This window comes from Adiantum capillus-veneris, chromosome 1 (assembly GCF_014529385.1).
Source record: "Adiantum capillus-veneris isolate H3 chromosome 1, ASM1452938v2, whole genome shotgun sequence".
Taxonomy (NCBI): Eukaryota; Viridiplantae; Streptophyta; class Polypodiopsida; order Polypodiales; family Pteridaceae; genus Adiantum; species Adiantum capillus-veneris.
In genome coordinates, this window is record NC_140931.1 from 12,681,636 (window position 1) to 12,701,171 (window position 19,536).

At 46.2% G+C, this 19,536-nt stretch overlaps 1 protein-coding gene across 5 annotated transcripts in view; it reads left to right on the forward strand.

The window, feature by feature from the left end:
• The window catches only part of LOC147464337 (uncharacterized), a 163,653-nt gene that overhangs the window by 110,171 nt on the left and 33,946 nt on the right, over nucleotides 1-19,536 (forward strand). For all 5 annotated transcript variants that reach the window (XM_086514216.1, XM_086514226.1, XM_086514203.1 and 2 more), the window contains 7 exons: nucleotides 3,690-3,801; nucleotides 16,295-16,383; nucleotides 16,472-16,528; nucleotides 16,660-16,783; nucleotides 16,869-17,026; nucleotides 17,149-17,221; nucleotides 17,308-17,425. In XM_086514216.1, the coding sequence (XP_086370342.1) occupies nucleotides 3,690-3,801; nucleotides 16,295-16,383; nucleotides 16,472-16,528; nucleotides 16,660-16,783; nucleotides 16,869-17,026; nucleotides 17,149-17,221; nucleotides 17,308-17,425 (731 nt within the window). The remainder of the gene's footprint in view (nucleotides 1-3,689; nucleotides 3,802-16,294; nucleotides 16,384-16,471; nucleotides 16,529-16,659; nucleotides 16,784-16,868; nucleotides 17,027-17,148; nucleotides 17,222-17,307; nucleotides 17,426-19,536) is intronic.

A 19,536-nucleotide genomic window follows, 5' to 3' on the forward strand; every position in this document is an offset into this window, starting at 1 on the left:
CTAAGCCCGGGAGGACGTGACCTGCTCTGATACCAATTGTTGGAATTAGGGTTGCAGAGAAACACACACAACTTGGAGAAGACGAAGGAAGCTCAAGGCACACAATAGAGAGTGTGTTACTTAGTGTGCAATGGAAAGATAGATAGCCCTAGAGTGATGGGCGTATATACAATGCTCGGGGGAAAAAATCTCCTAAAGAGGGAAAAAATGCCCCGGCGGTCCTAGTGTGTTCACACACATCACTACCACATGTATATGGTAACACAGAGAGTGTTTGTCTGGCGGCGATGGTAGTCCCAAGACATAACAATCGCACCGGACCTCCAAGGTCATTTGCTCGTGAAGAGACATCTACTGGGAGATGTCGAGAAACTTCAAGTTATAATCTGCTAGGGTTTTCATGACAAGCATTTTAGAATACCCCACTCTGCCAGAAGCTTCACTCTGAAGGAAGATGTCAGAAACCATATAACTTCGGGCAAATTTTTTTTTTTCTTGAAAGCTTGCCAAGTACTTGGAGTATGCTGCTTGGTAGCTGTAGACATTAACATCTGCATGGCACTGCTTCTGAAAAAAACAGTGACTTGAAACAAATCTGGATCCTTCTTTTGCAAGCGATCTTAATTGGCTTATGCCCTGTAAGACATGAGCGGTGAACATGGGAGCGCGCCCGATGCGCGATGAAGTAAGGGTGGGAGTGGCTAATAAGTCCGGGTTGGAAGGCGAAGATACCTCCAGTAAAATTCCAATAGCTCTGTCTGCTCTTTTTCGTGGGACCCGTATGCTTTCAGAAAAGCATACGCCTGATGCTCTGATACCACTGTCACAAGACGGGCACCACGTGCCAATAGAAAAGAGCAAATTGAACAGACTTTTAGCACTTCAATAACAACTGAATTGAAAGAGAGAGACGACACGCGACACGGAGTGGCCAAATTCCACCCTAGAGAGTATTGGCCCCAAACCTTGGCGCCCCTTTCGGTATTTCTTTATATTGCATCATCAAAGTACAAGCCGGTACTCCAGACTCTGCACCTTCGCCAGGAAGCATGCCGGAGAATGAACCCTAGCCTCATATATAAAGGCCCTTGGCCTGAAAAGCAGTTACAGTGAAAAGCTTCTGGTCCAAAAAGCAATGCCAAAAGTTGCCAGTGTAATTTTCAAAAATCCGTACAGCCTGCCACGTCATCATGCGAGCGCAATTTTCAAAAATCTGCCACATCTTCAGTTTTTGGCGTGTGTCCGGATCCTGCTTGATTTTCTTCCTTTATGTCACTTGGGGCCCCATCGAACGGGGTCCCCATAAGTTGGTAGGACTTCTTCTTCTGTTACTTGTTCTTCTTAGGGCTTAGGCCCCTTGGCCCACATCTGTAAGTTGGCTCCATTCTTTAGGCTTTGACACGTTAGCAGTTTGTTACAGGCCGTGGAGGGGTAGCTCTGTCAATGGGCTTTGTGGAGACCGGTGTAGGTGCAGCCTATGAGAGCGAGGCTCCATGCAAAGAGAAAGGTGTTGCCAACCTTGCAGGAGACGAGCTATTGGATCCGTTTTCGTCTTGCTTGTTCAATGATATGGTGATTGAGCCTGTGTTTGAAGAGTAGGTTGAAGGTTTAGCAGGTCATACTCTTGTGGCTAAAGAGTTGGGTGTCAGATCGGTCCTTAAGCAATTATAGAGGTTGTGGAAACAGTTTTGCAGGGAGAACAGGTGTGCTTGGCTAGGCAGCAAGTGAAGGCAAATGGCAAGGTATTGCAGCTGTGTGTTATATCCTTGATGGATATGCTATTGGAGGTTGCTTTACAGGTAGATTTGCATCGACTGCAAGGCTTTCTTGTTGTGGATTATGATATGGAGACTTCTCTAGTAGATGGCTGGACAATTGTGTGCTGTGCAGGTGATTCAAGGGTTGGTATACATGCTCACCATGTGTGCAAAGGTTTGTGGATGCAAGTTCCTAAAGAACCATGCTATGAAGAGCTGCCGGGATTGGTATACATGCTCACCATGTGTACGAAGGCTTGTGGATGCAGGGTGCTAAAGAACCATGCTATGAAGAGCTGCTAGGGTGGTTTATTTTTGGGTTTATAGGTGCAGACACAGGCTTGAATATAAATGATGTGCAGGTGGATGGCTATGGTAAGTGCCGCATGTTTGATCTTGGGGATGATGGCTATTACCCACGGAAATCGTATGCTTTCGGTTTTGACCCACGCTACAAGTCTTTCACGCATTGCGTGATCATAGATTAGTTATCAATGCCAAAAAGAGCGAGTTTTTGTTGTGGCAGATACACTTTCTGGGACACATCGTCTCAGCAGCAAGAGTACAGATGGACCCGGTCAAGATTGAGACTATCCGCCATTGGCTAGACTAGAAGAATGTTCATGAAGTTAGAAGCTTTTGGGCTTGTGTTCTTACTACCGGCGGTTCATTCAAAAGTTTGTAGAGGTAGCATCCCCTTTGCACATATTGACTCAGAAAGGAGTCCGGGGACCGATAGAGGTGACTGCCTTTCAGACACTTAAGGAAAAGCTGACTACTGGATCAGTGTTTGCTTTGTCAGACTTTCAAAAGCCATTCGAAGTTTATTGTGATGCTTGTGGTGGTAGTCTGGGAGCGGTCTTAATGCAAGAAGGCCGTGTGATTGCTTATGAAAGTAGAATGTTTTCAAGGCCAGAATTGGTAGCACAGATTTATGACAAAGAGCTATTGGCAGTGATCCATGCTCTTACTTAGTGGCTACATTACCTACTCGGAGCCGATTTCACGGTCTTTACTGATCATCAGAGTTTACGCTACTTCTTGTCATAGAAGCAGCTTTCGGAAAAGCAGACGGGAAGGGCTAACATCTTGTCACATTTTCACTTCCAGATTGTCCATGTTCAGGGTCAGAAAAACTTAGTGGCAGATGCATTATCTCGAAAGTCCCTAGTTTTGGCTATTTTTGCGATTTATCATAGAAGCTTCGAGGATATGGTTGATCAGTACGCCACTAATCCGGATTTTTCCGGTTTGTTTACTCGGATACAGAATGGGGAGATAGTACCGGGGTATTCCATACAGGATGGCTACTTGATGAAGAAAACAATGTTGTGGTTGCATAGCCGTTGAGGGAAAAGGTTTTGACTGAGTGCCATTGTCCACCTTTTACAGGTCACTGGGGCATTGACACCACCTTGAAAGGTGTGGAGCGTTATTTCTTTTGGCCGAGACTCAAGAAGGATGTGGACGATTTGCTCGCAGTTGTTTAGTATGCCAGAAGGTCAAGTTTGACAGGCATAAGACACATGGATTACTACAGTCTTTACCCATTCCTACCTGCAATGGCTTTCATCTTTGATCTCCTGAAGACATAGGAATATAACCAAGAGCCAACAATGCAGTGCATAATTCCATTAGGGTAAAACTCCTCTGCAAAGGCCACCAAAGCTGCTCAAAACACTCTGGTAAGTGCTCTATTTCTTCCTGAAAATTGGCGCAAATAAAGAGGTCCATTAGTTATTGTGAGAGGAAACAAAGCCGGGACTGTCCTATATCCTTCCACACGTACCACACTTTTTGTGAAGTCCTATGCTAAGCTGTCAAGTCATAGCACAATGTCTGATATTGGATGCAACGTTTCTGTGAAAGTGACACAAGCTTTTGTTAATCTGAGGCTGGGATATTTTGAGAATTTTGTTTCAATGATTGAAGGTTTTACGGATGCTACTTCCTGCTATCCTTGGATCGAGTATGCTTCAGCTCGCCACTCTCACAGACATGTATTTTGCATCATTCATTCCTGGAGCTGCAGCAGGGCTTGGCTGTAAGTCTCAAACAGTCCATACTCTATTTATTTGCATGTGAGCCTCTTTAAGAAAGTGCTAGTCGTATTCACATTCATGCAGTTATAGCAATAATAAAACAGCTGTTACCATGTAGTCTTTCTTTGCTCACATGCATTATGAAAATTTATGAGTTAAAAACTTCGTAGAAGTGCACATGACTGAAGCAGAGTGAGAATATTCACAGGGAAGAAAAGATCGAGTGTGGATAAAGATAAGAAGAACCTGAAGACAGAAACTTCTTTGCCATGGTTTGGTGAACAAATCAAGCTGCTGCACCAATAATTGCAAGTGCATGCCCACATTACGCTGTTTGTAGATGGTATTGTTCTGATTTCTGAGTCACAGGAGGGACTACAGCAGGACGGACATGTATCAGAGGTAGTACAGATGGAGGTATCAGAGTGAACCTTGGTACAACCAAAATTATGATCTCACTTTTGAGGGTAGCCAGATAGCATCTTCATCAACACAAAGATTGACATAGAAAGATGGATCCCCATTTCGAGCTTGCATAGCTCGCAAAGCCCCAAGCACTGTTTTCGACACTTGGAAGATACTCTCACAATATTCTGTAAAAAGGTAACGGCGAAGAAGATGAACCACGACATGTATTTAAGCTTTTCAATAAGTAATGGCAATGTCGCCAACGGGAGCGCACACGAATAATAATCAAGCTGAAAATAAATAATCTTTCAACGAAAAGAGTTGAAGGAGTTTGGGACCAGAAGATGGGTTGGTTCCCCCCCTTAAAGAGAATCCTTTTTAGGGAGAATCCTTTTACAAGCACAAGAACCGGAGTGACCCCTCCGTTCTAGATCTTCCGACAGGATGGTCAATTTCCTTCCCCTGCGGGAATTTCCCAAGAGACGAGCTCTGAAATCTATTTCCATCTGTTCGCAGAGCGTAAAAGCTCTACAGACCGTTCCGATTCCGTTCCCGGAATCTCCGAGCATAGGCCAAAGCCTCGTTGCTCCTTCTCCGTGCAAATACGAAACAACTCGAATCACGAATTCACGATTGGTACCTATAGCACCTTGCACGGAAAAACAACCTCCGTGCTCCGTAATCTCGCGATCACTTGCATCTCCTTCCTGGTGGAATCTTCCTCCAAGCTAGCGTTGGCAAAATTTGGAAAAGTGGGAGAGAGAAGTTGCTTTTATAGGCTCCCGCACCCGACAAGAATAGCCGGTGGGGGCCGGTGGGATTAGGGCCAGCCAGGTAGCACAACCTTGCGGGCTGTTTTTTGCGCAAAGAAGATAGCGTCACTCGTAAGCAGCTCGCGTTGGTGTTTTTTTAAAAGGCTTCTTTTATTTTTATGTGAACCTAGTCAAAACTCAATAAAACTGAGTGAGTTGAAAATGGATGCTATGCAATCACATTCCAGGCGTCCCCGGGTGCAGTTCTCAGGCACAGATGCAATGCAAACATAGATTTCTCATGGGAAAGCGTCTGCTTTTCTCGGGAAACAATTAAAAAATATTCCTCTTTTTTTAGAAAAAGCTTCTCAGAACCCATCTTTATTCTTGTGCTTGTGTCTTTACGCGTATCCCTTTTCCTAGTTCGGGTTCCCAGTTTGGGTTTCCTGCGGGATCAACGGAATATTCTCTTTCCGATGTTCTCGTCACCCATTACATGACGCATCAAGAATATCCGTTTTCCAGTCTCTCCTACCAAATTAACGGTACAACCCCTTCGGGATGCTTAATGTCACCCAATATATGACACATCAAGGTTGTCCGTTCCTGATGGCTTTTTAATAATTCCAGTAGATCTACAGTTCCTAACCTTATGGTTCAAGTGCACACATATAAATATCCTAATTTCAATAAAAAGAAATTACTCGAGAAAATAAGAAAATAGCCGATTTAGCAACATCCCTCTAGCTTCTAAATAGTTGTCCTCAATTGTAGTGCTTGTACATATCCTTCCAGTTTCGTGGGATAGAGTGCTAATTCCTGCTCGGTTGTCCCTTGAGCATCCAAAGTGTAATCTTTCTAAACTTAAGTGTCTGGTCCTGATGATGGATGATCTGTTGCAGTAGGAGTATCTCTTATGTAGTTAGATTGTAGGTCCTCAACAATGATTGCTGACTCCATCATCCTTTGAAGGGTATTATGAGGATACACCTTCACGCTCTTCCGAAGCTGTGGTACGAGACCCACTTCGATTTTTTGCATCTTTTCCTTGTTGGAAATCTTTATGAAAGAAGTAACCTTTAGAAGAACCAACCAATACTTGTCAACATAAGTGGTGACTTTCTCATGTCCTCTCTAGGCCAGCCAATCCATTCCTTTTGGCTATCCTTCTTGAAATCCGGTGGAAGGAATTGTTCATAAAACTCAGCTTTGAACCGAGTCTACGTTTTGGCTTGAGAGCCTTCGAGAATCTTTGCTAACCACCAATTGGTTGCCGTCTCCTTGACATACATTCCAACATGATGCAACTTGGATTTTTTTTTGAAGTGCTCATTTGCAAAAGCACCTTCAACTGCCTGATAGAGGATAGTGCTTTAGAGATATCTCTTTGTCCACTATAGGTGTGAAACTTGACATCCTTGTCGCTAGATTTGAAAATCCTCAGGCGTCAATGAGACTTACGACTATCCTTCTTGAATCTGGGCTTTTCTTTAGTTTTACGTAGGGCAGTAGTAGTCGTGATTCTTTCTTCTTGGGAGAAGATTTAGATACTGTATAAGAAGTGGAAGTAGTATAATCAGGAGAGTAAGATGGAGAAGAGATAGAGACATCCTTGCTTTCATCCAGCAGAGAGAGTTCCTTTTCTTGGGCTTTGCTCTTGTAGGCCGTTTGTTCTGATCCGAAGATCCCTTGTGCGTATCGGCACCATCCTCACCATGTTCATCCTACGGTTTTGTACCACCCACAGTATATTCTTGATGCCCACCGGCATTTGTTCCTTGCGTGTTCTTAAGTCCATCCAAAATCTTCTGGACATTTGGCAATGTGAGAAGTTGTTGCAATTCTGCAAGCTGAGCTCGCACTTGCTGAAGTTTGTAGCAGGGCTACAATGTCACTTTCACAGGACACAGTTAGTATAGTTGGTCTGGTCTAGTTCACACTGAACGGACTCTCTGGCTGGACAGTGACACGTGGCAGGGATACGGACGGTGGTCTAGTGGACACCGTGGCCAGGACACTGATCCTTCCGGTGCAGTTATAGCGACTACTCTTTCTCTGGGATGATGATTGACAGTCTTTTCACCATGACAGTACAATCGTCATTTATTATCGCAGTTCAGTCTTCTAGCAGTTTCAGTAGTTCTCTCACCGAGACGGTGAGTGGTTTTGTGGCGGGCAATCTGTAGCAGGGCTACAGTGTCACTTTCATAGGACACACAGTTAGTACAGTTGGTCTGGTCTGGTTCACATTGAATAGACTCTCTGGGCTGGACAGTGACACGTGGTAGGGATACGGACGGTGGTCTAGTGGACATCGTGGCCAGGTCACCACCACTCAGTTTCGGGATAGACTTAGATGGCTGACATTTATGAGCCGTTGGTGGCTCTTATGGTTGTATATATGAGTAGTAGCTGTTGGGTCATGGGTATCATCTTCTTCATATCTGGTCCAGCGTCGTCGTCTAGAGCAGAGAGTCTATACACAGCACGTCTTCACCATCCCTGCACATATGAGCCTCGATACCCCATTGTACCTGAGAGTCCTGGACTCGAGCTGAGTGTGCTGCCACGCCAGAGTCTGTATTAGTTCTTTGAGATAGTCGAGTCATTTGTTGTGGTTTGCTGCTGCCGTGTCTCTGTGAGCTCAGTTGTTGTCTATTGTTTCTTTCTTTCAGTCTGTTTTGAGTGAGATTGTCGCGCACATTGCATTGAGGAGCACCCACTGTAGAGAGCATGACACACTATCTGCGCTACAGGTGCTCTCATTTTGGCGATCACGGTGGGACCTCAACTGAAGTCTCACTCTCTGTAAGGTACAAATCTTGAAGCTAGTTAGGTTTATCTAGCTTCGTCTACTTTACCTTGCACTGTATAGCCTGCTGGTCTGGTCTTCTCTCGCCCTCGTTCTCTCTTGTCCTCGTCCAACTGGTATGGTCTCTCTGCCCTGGTCCAATTAGCTCTCGTCCGGATCTAGTCCTTCCTTGTCCCTGGTCTAGTCCCTCCTCGTCCCTGGTCCAGGCTGGGTCTACTAGAGTCTAGACCTGTCTTCAACCAGTTTAAGGTTTTCTTACCCAAAGCTTGGTAAGCTTGGTTGGATTGGTGATCGCTGGATGACACATACAAGGCGGTCAGTCGAGCGTCAAAGCGCACTACTGAGTCCTCTGAAGTACTACGACAGAAGACGACCCTTGGTACCTAGTAGAAGTCCATCAACCTCATCACCCATACCTCCACATACGACATCACCCATTCCTCCATCCGGTTCCACATCTTCCAGATCACCTTCCCCAGTAAAGCTCTCTCCTATTCTGTTACAGCAAGCTATTGAGCAACAGGCTCCTGAGCAAGGGGCCATGGAGGCGTTAGCTAGTGTTTTGGCCAAGGTAAACATCAAGTTTCCTACCTTCAAAGGACTCTCTTCAGAAGATGCTGACGACCATGCAAGGAGGTTTGTATCTCTCTGTAGGGGTCGTGGTCTTAATAGAGAAGATGCTTATTTGGTACTCTTTCCATCTACCTTGGATGGCTTAGCAGACAAATGGTAGAGGCAGTTTGCAGAGAACCATTTTGCAACTTGGGCAGCCTTAAGACAACAGTTCTGTGCAGCATTCAGGCCGGGTGACTACCAGGAGAAGGTTTTGGATGAGTTGGCCAACATGGTGCTCCAGCCAGAGGAGACTTCTAGGCCATGTGGTGTCTGCCAAAGGTTTAATACCTGACCCAAAGAAGATCATGGCCATCTTGAAGTTACCACCTCCCATCAACGCGAAAGGTGTTCGGAGCTTTGTAGGCCACACAGGCTATCATCGCAGGTTTATACGAATGTATGCAAAACTGGCTCAACCTTTGACTCGATTGACTAGTGCTATTGTACCCTTTCAATGGTCAAAACGTGAGGCTGAAGCATTTGCATACCTCAAAAAAAGCCTCACTGAAGCACCTATTTTAGTGGCTCCAGATTGGTCTCTCCCTTTTCATGTGCATACTGATGCGAGTCAACTGGCTGTGGGTGCTGTGTTGACTCAACCTAGTAAGGAGTACAACTTGGATCGCCGTGTTCATCATGCAAGTCGCCTGCTCACCAAAGCAGAGCGCAACTACAGCATCACAGAAAGGGAAGGTTTGGCTATGGTGTATTCTTTACAAAAGTTTCGTCATTACTTGTTAGGGGTTCACTTCACTATCATCACGGATCATCATGCGCACCCCAAGTTGCAGGAAGAGTCTGGAGGTGACTACTGATAAACTTGGAATTCGACTTCGAAGTAGTTCTCGATAGCACCTGTGGTACCCTCGTCATTCTCTCCCATCTCTAGCTCACCCACTGAACCTGCTACCACTGTCACCCCGACCACTGTAGTGCCTCTGGGACACCCTGCTACTACTGTCACCCCGGCATCAACTGGAGTGCCTCATGGGCACTCTACATCTCCAGGTGCTACTACCGCTTCTTCTAGTGGAGGCGACTCTACGTCGTCATTCAAAATCTATGAAGGAAACTTGCAAGAGTCAAGAAATGCCATAGCAATGATTGAACTTGGTGCAGAGAAATTAGCAGCCACCCACCAGAAGCACTCGGCCACATATGCGGCCATGGAAGGCTACTTGCGAGTTGCAAAGAGTGCCATTGTTGATAGAGATGCTACAATTTTTGCCTTGCGTCAGGCTCTGCACGTAAAGTCACAGATAGTTGATGATCTCAAAGCTCAACTGCAAGGATTTCGGGACATGCTAGTCCAAGGGGACATGCAGTTTCAGCAGCAGCCTCAGGCTACCATGGGGTATGGGTGGGTTCGTCCAGCTAGATCAGTACAGCCGTCTATGGAATATGGTGAGTACAGTCATCGACAGTTTGGGGGAGGTGCAGCTTCACAGCAGCAGTTTGACTACTACCCTCAGGGATTTCAGAAGCCTGGCACCTTTAGCTCCTTACCGCACATGTCATCCTCACAGACGGCTCCTTGTGATGGCTTCGCAGGCGCACATCGACATGGGTGTGCGAATCGGCGGCCTCAGTACACTTGAAGCCAGGTACTCCCATCCGCCGAGCAGCAGGTGGCTGCTCCTTTCGCTGAGAGTCGGTTTGTGGATAGCACTCATAGAGTACAGAGTTTTCCCATCGATTTGATGGCTCCACCTCTAGAGGCTGATACTTCGGGTGCAGCAGTGGCCAGCACTCTATCTCTTGGATGACAGATTCAGGAGCTCACCATTGTACATATGCAGTATCTAGTGGTTTTCATTCACAGTTTTTCAGTCTTCCTCTCACCAAGACGGTGAGCGGTCTTATGGCGGGCAACCTATAGCAGGCTACAGTGTCACTTCCACAGGACAATTAGTACAATTTGGACTTTACAGTTGGTCTTTGGTCTAGTCGGTTCACATTGGACGGACTCGCTGGGCAGTGACACGTGGCAGGAATACGGTGGTTTAGTGGACATTGTGGCCAGGTCACCACCGCCACTCAGTGGAGATAGACTTAGATGCTGTCATTTATGAGGGATAGGGTGGTTTAGTGGACATCGTGGCTAGGTCACCACCGCCACTCAGTGGAGATAGACTTAGATGCTGTCATTTATGAGCCGTTGGTGGCTCTTTATGGTTGTAAATATGAGTAGTAGCGGTTTGGTCAGGATCATCTTGATGTAGTCTTCTAGAGTGAGTCTATATACACATCACGTCTTCACCATCCCTGCACATCTGAGCCTCGACACCCCATTGTACCTGAGAGTCCTGGGCTGGAGCTGAGTGTGCTGCCACGCTAGAGTCTGTATCAGTTCTTTGAGATAGTCGAGTCGTTTGTTGTGGTCTACTGCTGCTGTTGTGTCTCTGTGAGCTCAGTTGTTGTCTATTGTTTCCTGTTTTCAGTATGTTTTGAGTGAGATTGTCACGCACATTGCACTGAGGAGCACCCAGTGTAGAGAGCACGACACACCATTGTACCTGAGAGTCCTGGGTTGGAGCTGAGTGTGCTGCCACGCTAGAGTCTGTATCAGTTCTTTGAGATAGTCGAGTCGTTTGTTGTGGTTTACTGTTGCTGTTGTGTCTTTGTGAGCTCAGTTGTTGTCTATTGTTTCCTGTTTTCAGTATGTTTTGAGTGAGATTGTCACGCACATTGCTTTGAGGAGCACCCAGTGTAGAGAGCACGACACACTATCTGCGCTACAGATTGTTGTAGCCCTCTCTAGTAGAGGTGGTTCTAGCCCCATGGGCAGTTTCATTAACTAATTGAAGGATCTTTTCTTGGGAAAAAAGCTGTTTTCTGGTAGACTTCATAGCAGTATTCTATTGAAAACAACCTTAAAATCCTTCACAAATATTAACACTCAAAAGCACCCACATCATCAAGAATTTTATCTATAAACGAAGATGATATGGATCTTTCTTTTTTGGTGCATTGGGTGGCTTAAAGTGCACACATCTTTCCATTATAGCAGGAAAAGTGTGTAGTGCTTCCTACTCTGGGTACTTCTTAGTGCAATATCTGTGGAACCTCACTCCAATAGAAAGAAAACGCGACATAGCAATGGAATTGGCAACTTAAAACACCATGGAATTTGGCTAACTCATAGAACCAGTACAGACTCTGGTTGGCAACACACTCAGCACCAAGCCCAGGATTCACAGGCACAATGGGGGTGTTGAGGCTCCAATGTGCAAGGCAGGTGTAGATGTGTGGTGCTAGACACAAGACTCAAGACGCTAGACCATAGAAAGTAGATGAAGCGTCTGATGACTAGCACCAATCACTCATATGCACAATCATTAAAGAGCCTCCATGGCTAGCAAAATATCCTAGTCCAACTTCGTCTATCTCCAAACTGTGGTGGTGGTGGTCTGGCCACGGTGTCCATTAGACCACCACCCATATGAATGCCATGTGTCACTGCCCAGGCGAGAGTCTATCCAGTGTGAACTCCAGACTAATTGTAACTAACTGCTTGTCCTGTGCATGTGGGTGCAACAAAAGTGTTTAAGGATTTAGCTCGGATCTAGTACTCTGCACAAACACAAGGGACAATTTACTTCTCTTGAAAGACTGAAATGAATTGAATGAAAGAGAGAGACACAAGAACATAGAAAAGAGACGACACCGAATGTCGGGTCCCAAACCCTCAAGGGCCCCCTTGCTCTGTTGCCAGAGCAAGTACTTTCTTTATTCTTGCACAATGCTGATACAATGACTAAATGCTGAGATGCTGATGCTAATGGGTACTGATGCTACCAATGGGTACTGAGGCACTCGTGGGTTATGTGTTGACGACGATGACGACAACGACGAGGTACTGATGGGTTCTATGTCGACGACGGGGTTCTTGATGGGTCTATGTTGACGAAGACGATGTTGACGAGGAGGTACTGATGGGTCTCTGTTGACGACGATGCTGTCGACGACGAGGTACTGTGGGGTCTATGTCGACGACGAGGTACTGTGGATCTATGTCAACGACGATGAGGTTCTTGCCGGATCCGTGGATCTGTGTCGACGACCATGATGACGGCGACGAGGTTCTTGACGGGTCTGTGGATCCTTATGTCAAGCCAAGGCACAAGGGGTACTAGGTGCTTGGGTACTATGTCGATGACGACGACGGGTCTGTGGCTGAATGCTAGAACTGCTAGCGGTGTCGATGGTAAGGGGTCTGCAACCACGACGAGGCTAGGCTGAATCTGTTGGCGACCGAAGGCTGGAAATGCCGGCCGCCTTGGGCCAAAAATGCTGGTTTCCTGGCTGAAAGCACTGGTTTCTTGGGCTGAAAACGCTGATCATGGAGGGATGAAAACGCAGGTCATCATGGCTGGAAGCGCTGAGGAAATCTGAGGGAAAGGCTGGACTTGCTTCTCCCGCTTCGTGCTCTACAAACGTTGCCCCCTGGCTGCCTATATACCCACCAAAGGCTGGGTTCAGCAGGCTAATAGGCAGCCCACGATTTTATTAATTTGGTAAAAGTCACTTATTAATTAAGTGTCCAAATAAAAGGCGGTTTACGCGGTAAAAATGCATGTATGTATGCTGACTGCTTTGTGCAAGAGAGCGTATGCAATCTATTGATCGGCTTGGACGAGCACGTCCTGCTAGAGGCTCACAAATTGCCAGGCTCAGTCCTAAGCTAAGACTCATGCTAGACTGTAGCAGAAGCATGTCCACAGCGCAAGTGAATTGCACACCTGACATCCCCCCCTGTTGAAGGTGAGGCAAAATTGTCGAACTTCTATCTAGATTCTTGCTGTACTTCTAATGCTGATTGCTTCTAATGCATGTAGATACATAACTGATGAGAACTCCTCCAAATGGGTGGATACTACGGATGTAGATGTGCTACGATGTAAACACCGACCAATCGAGTTACCAGGTAGCTCTACTACAGTGGCAGCATACCAACCTTCCTGTTGATTCTTCCTTGCGAGCAAGTACGACCACTCAAATAGTCTTGTCGTGAAAACATTGCGGGTGAAGCTGAAAGGTAAGGGTGCTCGAAGGTATTTCCAAGGGTTTCTTGTCGACGAAAGTGGATACACGCTACATGCGAATGCGAATGCAGAAGAGTGTCAGGGATCCTGTCTCCAACTTCCATATCCGCATAAGAGGCAAGTAGATACTAGTACTCAAGATCTGGGTTCTTGTGTATCGATGTCAATCTTCCTTCAAAGGCATAGCAATGCAGATGGGATCTAATAAGTCCATGATTGGGACTCGAAGATTCTTTCAGGAAAAAAAACCATGAGAGGTTCCTTGGGTTCTTGATGGTCCTTGGGTTCTTCTTCCCTTGACTTCGCGAAGCCAAAGCACGCACAAAGCTTTGATACCAATGTTATGTGCAGCTGAAGTGTTTAAGGATTTAGCTCAGATCTAGTCCCCCGCACAAACACAAGGGACACTTTACTTCACTTGAAAGATTGAATTGAACTGAAAGGAAGAGAGAGACACAAGAGAGAGAAAATGAAATGAAATGAAATGTTATATTAACGTCTTCAAAAGGCCAAAATGACCTATGAGACCAATCAGTTACAAAATAGTGAATCTAATACCATGTTTGGGCACAAAAGAACTAGAAAAGAACTAGAAGTGGAACAAAATACTACTACTACTACTACAATCTAAAACTACGTGGGTGTAGCAGCTGATACAATAGGTACCCGGTAAACTGGATGTAACAGTGTGTGAAACAAAGATGGAAGAAATGGTGAGGATCCATCCTCATCTGCACTCTGGATGTCGAGAGAGTATGGCTCGAATCTTCTGTTGTAGTCTCCGTCGATGCTGTGTAGCTCCTCTCCTCAGTCGCGGTCGTCTGTATCGCTGTAGCTCCAATGCTCGGTCGATGAGAGTGCCAGTAGTGGTCGAATGAGTGTGGGACGAGCTCTGCAGTGGTGGCTGCTCCTCTGGCTGTCCCATATCTAGTGAAAAGAAATCTGTAATGTGTCTCTGGGACTGCCTCTCTCTAGCTCTCCCCAGTAAAGTGTCTCTATACCTGTGTAACTCAAGTAGATATAGTCCAAGACATCTCTGATCCTCATAACTCATGACCCTAGATAGAGGACCAAAACCCTCTCTGAATAAGCAGTGGAAACGCCCCCGTATCTCATAGAACACTGTGCAATGACATATGTAGTGCAACTCTGTCTCTGGCTCTCTCTGGCATAATCGGCATATCCTGCTGTTTGCTGGTATCCCTCTGAATCTACCAGTCTCAATCTCGAGCTGATGTGAGGATGTGCGTATCTGACCAATGGCACAACGCAAACCATGAGACATATGTGTGTCCATGTAGCTGGGTCGAATCACAAACCCATCTCCTGTGAGGTGGAGAAGATGCTCTCTATAGAAAGCCATCTTCGTGCTCAACTCCTGAGGCGGCTCTATCCATGTCCTCCTGGTGTCGAGCTGGATCAGGTCGTGACGAATGAGTCTAGTGATCTCCACCCGTGTAGGAGACAGCGAGGGTGCCTGAAGAGAATATTGGAAAGGGGGAGAGAGAAAAGAGATGACACCGAATGTCAGGTCCCAAACCCTCAAGGGCCCCCTTGCTCTGTTGACAGAGCAAGTACTTTCTTTATTCTTGCACAATGTTGATACAATGACTAAATGCTGAGATATTGATGCTAATGGGTACTGATGCTACTGATGGGTAATGAGGTACTAGTGGGTTTTGTGTTGACAACGACAATGACGACGAGGTACTAATGGGTTCTATGTCGACGACGATGATGTCAACTACGGGGTTCTTGATGGGTCTATGTCGATGACGATGATGTCGACGACGAGATACTGATGGGTTTATGTCGATGACGATGATGTCGATGACGAGTTACTGATGGGTCTATGCAACACACTCAGCTCCAAGCCCAGGACTCACGGGTACAATGGGGGTGCCAAGGCTCTAATTGTGTAGGGAGAGTGCAGATGTGCTAGTGCCAGACTGAACCCAAGGCTCTAGACTTAGTGACTCATAAGACTATCTAGGAAGCGTACAACGACCCAACCCAACCGAGCATATGTACAACCATAAAGGGCAGCCAACAGCTACCACAAATATCTTTGACAATCCAGCTGTGCCTATCTCCGAACTGCGGTGGGAGTGAACTGGCCACGGTGTCCTCGAGACCACCACTCCTTGTGTCTGCCACGTGTCATTGCCTAGGCAAGAGTCCACCTAGTGTGAACCCAAGACCAACTCTAACTGCCTGTCCCATGCAAGTGACTCTGTAGCGTGCTACACAATTGTCGGTCCATCACCGACCTCAAACTTGCAGGTCGACCCGCACTGCAACCTCTCTCACCATTCCCGTCATCTTTTTTGCCCCCAAAAATGATGGGCCTTTGGTTTTTGATAAGTGAGGTCTCATGGAATATGTGGTTGACTTTTATAAGGCCAATTCCACTCTCCTAAGTAAACTCAGAACTCGAGTCATCTCCACCAACTAGTTGCTGTTTTCCCTGCCCTCAATATTTAGAAGGTATGAGCTAATTAACTTGAGTTCTTTCAGCCATGGCCACATGAGCTGTGCCTTTACCAGCTTCTGCCTAAGTGAAAGGAACTTGTAGAGGCAGGCTGGAGAAGATGCACAGCCATGGACAAATCTTTGTTTGTTTTGTCTTATCCTCATACTCTTTTAAAGCCAGAGGGGGTTCACATCAAATCACATAGTCCACATTTTTACTGTCTATTTGTTTTCTTTGTTAGATGAGCCCATTGGGAATTGCTCAACACCACAAAGAGCGATTGTGTGGGACTTATGTTCCATGTGTGTGGAACTTAACTCTTCATTATTGTATATTAGGAGCAGATGATACATGTGATCGAAGTTTTAAACGCAGTTCTGTTTTTTCTAGATGCCTATCTTATGGTCATGGCTCCCCTAGGAATTCTTTCAAGCGCAATCCTATTACCAATGTCATCTCTCTTTGCCAGGCTTTTGGAGGTACTGTATGCAAATGTACTTCAATTTTCTTTTCACCTTTTCTTGTGCTTATCTCAATATTATATGTTCTGTTTTTCTGTCCTACCAGCCGTCAAAGAGGGCAGAACTGAAGAGCAGGGTTGGTGAAGGTCTTCTCGTTTTACTGGTAAGATTTTCTGTAGCATCTTCTACCTGTAATGTCTCTGTATAGGAACTGCTAGCATAAGTGTGTTTCCTTGTTTGTGTCTGATGGTACGCAGCGACTAAGTGTGTTTCCTTGTTTGTGTCTGATGTTAGGCAGCGACCTTGCCAATTACAGCTGTGGTTTTATCTTTATCCAAGCCATTGGTAGAGGTTGCATTGCAACGCTCAGCCTTTGATTCATCTGCATCTATCCTGGTCTCCTCTTTAGTGGCATGCTGTAAGAAAGCTAAATGAAATTTCATTTGATTTACGAAGAATAAAACTCGAGTTCAAATGATTTAACATATCATTGTTTGGTCCAGATGTTGCGGGGTCATTTGCATCCTTAGCTCGAGATCTACTAACTCAACTTTTCTATGCTCTTGGCGAGGGATATATACCATGTTGGATAAATATGATTGCCCTTTTTATCAATGCTATACTTGATTGGAAGCTAGTGCACATTGGTCCTGTTGGCCTGGTAGGTTGAAAGTTCCAATTTCTTGCCACTGCCGCTCGTTTTTGAGTTTGGATTACCGCTCTTTTCTGAAATCAGTCGCCAACTCTTGGATCAAGCATGGATAAGTTTGTGTGATGATCCAGGTTCTCGCAACAATTTTTGCCAATGGGTTTTCGGTGTTAGCACTGTTGATACTTCTTTCTAATAAGCTCCAAGGTAACAGCCAGATTTTTTAATAGTGAATGACAATGCTTTACATTACACATGCATCAACCTGAGTGATTTTGATTGTTTGAAATCAGGCCTTCCTTTCAAACAGTGGATTCTCTCCTCCCTTAAGATGATTGGAGCCTCAATCGTATCAGGACTCATTACAAAGTTCACTTACTCGTGGTTAACTGTTACCTTCATATACATTCGGTAAGTTTAAAATCTGCAGTAGAGTCCACTTGTCCCAAAGTAGCTACTACCTTGTCCCTTATGTGAATAGAATGATCACTCTTAAAACCTCTTCTTGGTTAGGTCTTTGCTGGCTCTCCATGCCTTGGTGCAGGGGGTTGCCTCTTCTTCTTTGTACCCGAGTTTGGTACATGGCTCTCTGCCATCTTGTTCTGGTGTGGATCCCTCCTCCTCTACTATGCTGGTAACTTGTATGCGGAGATGGTGGGCATGTTGCATCTTCTCCTCTTTGAGGGTGGTGTGCACGAGGATAATCTCTTCTTTGTGTGCCCCTTTTGATGTTCTTCTTGATCACCTCTACTCAGCCCTCTTTGGTGGCCTCTAGTTTCCCATCAATGTTCGTCGTGACAGCTTCGGTGACCTCCTCTTTGATGGCCTCCTTTGTGCCTCCTCGGGGGTAAGGGATGCCATTGAAGCCTTGAGAACATAGTTACCCGAACGCGGAACGGGAACGGCGACGGGCTTCCCTGCGGAACGGGGAACGGCGCGGAACGAGAGGCATAAAAAACACCCAAATAATGCATTTTTTAGCGTTATGTGTTTGAATACAAGTAGTATTAGAGTCCTTTGACTCTAATACTCACAAAAAACATGATTTGAAGACCATTCCACCCTATTATGGCTTGATTGCATCGTGTGGTGATGCACGGCCATAGTACATTCACAATAGCCAGAGTGCATGCTTGAGATAGAGAGCTTGAGAGAGGCTTCACTTCTTGAGACCAAGGGAGAGAGAGCTTGAAGGCTTGAAAGTTGAGGGAGAGAGAGCTTGAAGGCTTGAAAGTTGAGGGCAAGCCCGAGAGAGAGCTTGAGAGCTTGAGGCCCGAGCGTGAGGTAGAGCTTGAGAGCAAGGAAGAGAGAAATGAAATGAAATGAAATGTTATATTAACGTCTTCAAAAGGCCAAAGTGACCTATGAGACCAGCGGTGTATCTGATACAAAGTCAGATTAACAAAATAAATTAAACTAGAATAACAAAATATAAATACTGCGGGATCCTAAACTAAGCAGTACAATGTGAAGACAATATGGGAGGGGAGTAGAGATCCATCTTCATCTGCACTATGGACGACGAAAGAGTATGGCTTGAATCCTTTGCCATAGCCTCCTTCGAAATTGTGTAGCTCCTCTCCTCCCTCGGGGCCGTCTAGATCTCCCTAGCTCCAGAGAGCCTTGAGGCTTGTTGCATTTGTGAAGGAAAGGGGTGAGGGGGAAGCAATTTATAAGGAAACACACACACCCGAAATCTGCCTCTTTATGCTTTCTTACCATTGCTGCCGTTCCGGGCCATTCCGAGACGTTCCGGGCCGTTTCCGCCCTGTCCCCCCCTGCCGTTTCGGTGATGCCTGGTCTGTCTGAACGCCTTGTCGTTCCGGGCACCTGCAGCCGACCGGAACGCCGTTCCGGCGTGCCAGGCCCTAGTAGGGGCATTCCCTGGTAACTCTGCTTGAGAATGGCCATTTGGTCCCGCATCTCCTCTTTCTCCTCCTTCCACTCCTCTTGGGTTGCCTTTCTTTCTCCAAAATCTCCTTCTCTTTTCTCCATTCCTCCTCCTCCTTGGTCAATGCTTTGACCTCTTTTTCAAGCTTTGATAGCTGGTTGATGATGGTGTTGAGGGTGGAGTCGATTGTCTTCTTGGTGTCCTTGATGGAGGTGGTCATCTTGTCCTCAAGCTTTGCCACCTCCTCCTTCGTGGCGTTCTTCGTCATGCCTGGGTGAGGGTTTTTTCAATGCCGTACCCTCATAGGTGTCTATTGTGTGAGAGTTTGTGTGTGTCTGTGGGGGGTGGGGTGGGGGTGCGGGGAGGATGTGTATGTGATGTGTGTGGAATATGGTGCATGTGTGTGTGGTGTGTATCTGTGGGGATGAATGTGCGTGCGCGCGCGCGTGTGTGTGTGTGTGGGCGCGCGTGTGTGCGAGAGAGAGAGAGAGAGGTGTGTCAGTGCAAGAGAGGGAGACTGCGTGACCTGTGTTGCTGTGCGACCTGTACCCTAGGCCCTGCTCAGCCTGCACCCCTGTGGGTTGATCATCATCTGCGTAGCAGTTTTGTCCTCAGAGTGCTCAATCCTGCC